The 5,869-nt window shown below is 44.9% G+C and overlaps 1 protein-coding gene across 1 annotated transcript in view; it reads left to right on the forward strand.

The window, feature by feature from the left end:
* Nucleotides 1–5,869, forward strand: part of zdhhc2 (zDHHC palmitoyltransferase 2) — a gene marked incomplete at both ends in the record, with an annotated part of 17,318 nt that continues 11,449 nt past the window's right edge. The window contains 2 exons of the mRNA XM_084459605.1: nucleotides 1–127; nucleotides 4,519–4,545. Coding sequence (XP_084315731.1) covers nucleotides 1–127; nucleotides 4,519–4,545 — 154 coding nt within the window. The remainder of the gene's footprint in view (nucleotides 128–4,518; nucleotides 4,546–5,869) is intronic.

Raw genomic sequence — 5,869 nt, forward strand, 5'->3', positions numbered from 1 at the left:
ATGGCTCCGTCCGGGTCGCGCAGTGTGAAGCGCAGCTGTCAGAGAGTCTTGTACTGGATCCCGGTTCTGTTTATCACGCTCATAGTGGCTTGGTCCTACTACGCCTATGTTGTCCAGCTGTGCATTGGTAAGATGACTATATTCTGACCTGTGTTGTACGGTGTGGAATGAGATTCCTGTAATATCTCTGACTGTGATGAGCCCATGTTTTCCTGCTCTCTGCGTCTCTCATGAGTCTAGACAGGGTTTGGGGCGCAGAGCTGCTCTCTGGTCTCTGGAGCTCTTCACAACATCAAGGCGCATCATTACTAGAATTAGTTCATCTGGACACATTTAGATGAATGGACACATTTAAACGTAGGACCTAAGGCACCATTAATTTACAGACTCAATCGTATAGCTGCGACTTAAAAGATTGTCAAATACTGTATGCAAATGGTAGTGATAATCAAACTGTTTGGTATTGGATGTTTGGTATTGGATGTTTGGTATTGGATGTAGGCGATTTCCATTGACAATGCTGTCGTTTTATACAGTATGCTGCATTAAACACTAGGCTACTATAAAGTTATAAATAATGTATTTCACATGAACGACTATTCATGAAAAGGACACTGAGTGAGATAAAGTACTTGTATCAACTGGTACCGAGGCTGTAAAGCATTCAAGTTGTGGTGTGGTAGATGTTGACATTTTTATGACTATGACAAATCGAGGTCCTTCCATCTGTGTTCATCTCCAGATGACAAATCACTTCCCAAGCATTTCTCTGGCAGATTGACAGCCCGGCGCATCCTGTCTGGATCAGGCTCGCTGCTCCTAGCAGCTGGGCAAAATAAGATTCACTGTCTGGTGGTAATTAATGGTCCATATCTTACTACACAGATCAGTACTTGCTTTATACTGTACAGCAATACCATAGGTTTGTTCTGTTTAATGCAGGTTTCGACCTCCTCTGGGATTCCACAGCTGAGGATGTCCTGACTTGTTTGGTACTGAATGAGTTGAGGTTTGTAGGTTAGTTTCTCTCCTGGCTCTCCACTTGGCAGCTCGCCAGACCACCTCAAAACAGAGTGGAACCTTTAACCCCTCAAAATGGACGCTGACCAGTGCCATCCCCGGCAAATGGTTCTGCACATTGGTTCTATTTGGGTGTGGCAGTCATTTGTGTCCATCCGGCTTTTATAGGCTGTTGAATGCCTTATACTTCTTAATGTAATAGTGCTTTTATTGTAAGGACGTGATGGGAGAATATGCAGGATACTTGTACTGTATGACTAGGATATTAGCTCTGCTAATGTGGGATGTCAGCTTGTATGACTTTGTAGTTCTACTAACAGGATATCAGCTGATGCGAAGCTGATATCATTTCCCCTTGAGAACATTTCCCGTTAGTAGAGGCCTTTACTGTAGTCCGACTGACTGCTGTCTGGCTCAGGTGAGTGTCCCTCGCTGCCCTGCCTTTGAGCTCTCCTGTCTGGCTCAGGTGAGCGTCCCTCGCTGCCCGGCCTTTGAGCTCTCCTGGCAGGTGTCCAGTCCTCCCGCTGCACCCTGGAGGAGCTGGCTCTAGAGTTACAGCTGTGTGACAAACACGCCCCGTTTCCTGTTTGATGAGATATACACACCAGCTCTAAGAGGTCACACGTTTTATCTTAAAGGAGTAGTAAAGGGAAAATGCATGTTTAGCCCTGTTTTAAGGTTACTTATGATCATTTACAATGGTTCAGATCAAAACGTTGACAAAACTAGCACTTTGGAGAAAGTCTGATAATTGCTCTACCACCGTTTTGGTCATACAATGGATGTGGGTGGGCACCTTGAAAAATCATTTAAAAACATGTTAAACTCTCAATTTCAAAGAAAAGAAGCTCACCAAGGGGTTAATTGGTGTCTGTTGGTGTTCTGACATCAAATTCGCCGCAAAGTATGAATCCTGTAGGGTTTTATTGATCATTTTATGAAATCCATTGACTTGTATTGAAGCGACCGTTGTAGATATGTAGATCAATCCGCAGAGGGGATTCAGGAAGCGGAACTACTTACGGTAGCTATTGTTATTGTTTAGGTTGCTAGGTTACCTAGTTTGCGGAAGTTTACACACGTATGTGCTGCGACTAAATAGTTCTATGCTAAATATTTTAAAAAGCCTTTCCAGATTAACTAGAATCTTACTTTATGGCAAATTATATGTCAGAACGCCAACTAACACCTCGGTGAGTTTCTTGTCTTTGAAATTGAGAGTTTAACATGTTTTTTAAATGATTTTTCACGGTGCCCACCCACATCCATTGTATGACCAAAACGGTGGTAGAGCAATTATCAGACTTTCTCAAAAGTGATAGTTTTGTCAAGGTTTTGATCTGAACCATTGTATATGATCATAAGTAACCTTAAAACAGGGCTAAACATGCATTTTCCCTTTACTACTCATTTAAAGCTTCCATTTTAGACTGCTTATACTGTAAATATGCATCTCAAACCTAATGGGCTTTAATGCGAGATTCAATCTATCCCTCTAAGACTCAAATGTATCCAGAACAACTCATATAAATCTCTTCCCACTAGGCAAACTAGAGTAAGACAGAACGGTTGCAGCCTCCGGTCCAGCATGTGATCTGATGATGAGGAGAGATGTTTGTGGCAGTGTATCGTCAGCTGACCGCCCCCCTTCACACACACGCAATTCACCAGAGTTAATCCTGTTGTTTGAGTCACTGTTTTCAACCCCAGAAAGCTCTACTTGACCCACTTTCTTTTATCTCTCTAAATTCACTTAACACCGTCTCTGAGAAATGTCTTATTCCTTAAAGGTTTTCTAAATCGATGTTGTGTTGTATTTCAATTTGAAATCAGCACTGTTGATTGGAAATATTGTTAAATATAATTAGGGTATTTTTCCATTCTAAATGTTTTGTCGTGACCCATTGTAGCATGAGCACAAATCATGTATTTTTGTTTTTGGTGGCATGGAAATTGTTTTCACATGTGTGCACGCACACACACACACACACACACACACACAAACACACCCAACCACACACACACACCCACACAAACACACCCACACATGCACGCACGCACATACACACCCACACACACACACACACACACACACACACACCCACACACACACACACACCCACACACACACACACACACACACACACACACACACAGGGTGGCCGTTTCACACACACACTCACACACACACACACACACACACACACACACACACACACACACACACACACACACATACACACACACACATACACAGGGTGTCCGTTTCACACACACTCTCTCTCTCTCTCTCTCTCTCTCTCTCTCTCTTTAACCCTAAACCCGCCCCCACCTCCCTCCCAAATCTACAGTATACAACTATGCATAGATTAGAGAGTTTTTGGTTGTGTTCTGTAGCCCCTGTATGGACACACAGCAGATGGCAGGAGGATGGAGGGGGGATGGTTATGAAGTCCCTGTGTGTAGATGTATGGGCAGTAGATGACAGGAGAAGGATGGAGGGGAGATAGTTATGAAGTCCCTGTGTCTCAGTTCTGGACTCTGGCAGTCAGAGTAGCGTGGCATACACACACACACACACGCACACGTACACACACACACACACACACACACACACACACGTACACACACACGCACACGTACACACACACACACACACACACGTACACACACACGCACACGTACACACACACAGGCTGTTTGGCTGCATGCCATGTTTCAGCTACTTGGCTGACCTTAGCTCAGCGTGCATGCACGCGTCCTGCATGTGTGTGTGTGTGTGTGTGTGTGTGTGTGTGTGTGTGTGTGTGTGCCAGCATGCAATTACAAGCGTTGATAGTTACCAGGGTGGAGGGATGTTCATATGAATTAGGAAACTGATTATTTATGTTCTAATTGGCTATGTTGGGTTCTGTGTTTTTATCATTAGCTGTGTATATTATTGATACTCAGGGATTGGGTGATGCTAAGAGAGCATACTGTACGTACAGTAGGTGTGTAGACAAAGAGGATGTGACTTTGTGAGGTACTGTGCAGAGCTCGTCCTGTGTGTTAGGGTGACAGTGTGTGCGAGGATATTGAGGCTGGCTGTACATTAGAGTGCCGATCATGCACCTGTATGCTCGTCTGCTCGCTCAGAATAGATAATATGTGAGGGGTGTTCAGGTTGTGTGTTATGTGAGGGGTGTTCAGGTTGTGTGTTAGGGGCTGCTCCCTACATTAGGGTGCTTATAGTGTGTGTTGGGTTGTTGAGCAGCTGGCCTGGTCAGCGTTGGTCAGCGTTGGTCAGCGTTCACACAGAGACTGGGCTGGATGTCTCCAGGTCCACTGCGTTAATGCACAGCTGTGCTCTTCAAACAGACCAGTGGTTGTTATTTGCGGTAGGAGTGCATTATCAGTCTCTTCACTGTGAACCAGAAGAGGAGCTGGAGGCGCATCGGGAGTTACACACTCTGTGTTCAGCAATCTGACTGCAAAATCTTCCTCTTGTCTTTTCAGAATCCATCAAAAACATCGGAGAGAAGGGTAAGTGCCACGACCCACTCAATCCGTTTGATTCAGAGTCCTTCCTGTGTGATGTACAGTATGAAGAACACGTCCGAAGCCCTCAGCACCAGCGCCAGCGTGTCGGTCCCAGCAGCACAGAGACCTGTAGCTGATGATGAACGACCCCGGGGAGGAAGCTTCTCTAGTGCTTCCGGGGTCATTAGTCAGGGCCGTCTCTCAGGGGGTTAGTGCCATCGTGGGAGTGAGGAAGTGTAAGCTGTTTAAGGATAGCCCCATAGATCACTGAAGTGGCTCTGTCAAAGGCCTGTATGATAGCCCCATAAAATAAAATAATGATTTTACAGTATTTATAAAGCACCTTTTGTCGTGAGGCAATCTCAAAGTGCTGAAACAATCACTCAATCGAATCATTAAGAAAACAAACAAGCAGGATAATAACAAGCAGAATAATAACCGAGACACTTATAAATATATACTATATATATATACTGTACACATTACATACAAAAAGCTTTTCTAAAAAAGCCCAAAAGAACCCAGAGTCTCTGGTGTCCTCAGATTGTCAGGGAGGGCATTTTGGTCAGGCGGTGGGGGGGCAGCTGAGCAAAGGGCCCGGTCTCCCATAGAGCGGAGCTTAGTCCTCCAGGAGCTTAGTCCATCCTGGGGGTGTGAGGAAGGAAGGAAGGAAGGAAGGAAGGAAGGAAGGAAGGAAGGAAGGAAGGAAGGAAGGAAGGAAGGAAGGAAGGAAGGAAGGAAGAAGGAAGGAAGGAAGGAAGGAAGGAAGGAAGGAAGGAAGGAAGGAAGGAAGGAAGGAAGGAAGGAAGGAAGGAAGGAAGGAAGGAAGGAAGGAAGGAAGGAAGGAAGGAAGGAAGGAAGGAAGGAAGGAACCTTTTATTGTTCCGAAGGAGATTTGTCTTGGGCTATTGCCTGCACTGCAAGTCGACACATATACAAAAAACATATAATACATAAGAAAGGACAGCATGATTGACATCATCATCAAGTGCATCCATCAACCCAGTGAACTATTCATTTTCCCTCATTCAGGAGATTGATGGACAAGGGGACAAAGGATTTCCTGAATCTATTCAGGTTTTGATTACCCATAGGGACCCTGTGTCTTTCCCCTGAGCGCTGCAGCTCGTACTCACCACGCAGAACATGGCCAGGGTCACTGATGATTCTCCAGGCCTGTCTGACAGTGGCTAGTTCAAAAATGGCCTTAAGAGGAGGATGTACTTTGGCACTGGCAATCTTCTGAGCCACCTCTGAGAGTCTAAGTAATTTAGATTTAAGATGGACAGCCAAGTTACCAAACTAGACAGTGATACCGTATCTAATA

Source organism: Borostomias antarcticus (genome assembly GCF_949987555.1).
Source record: "Borostomias antarcticus genome assembly, chromosome: 28".
NCBI lineage: Eukaryota > Metazoa > Chordata > Actinopteri > Stomiiformes > Stomiidae > Borostomias > Borostomias antarcticus.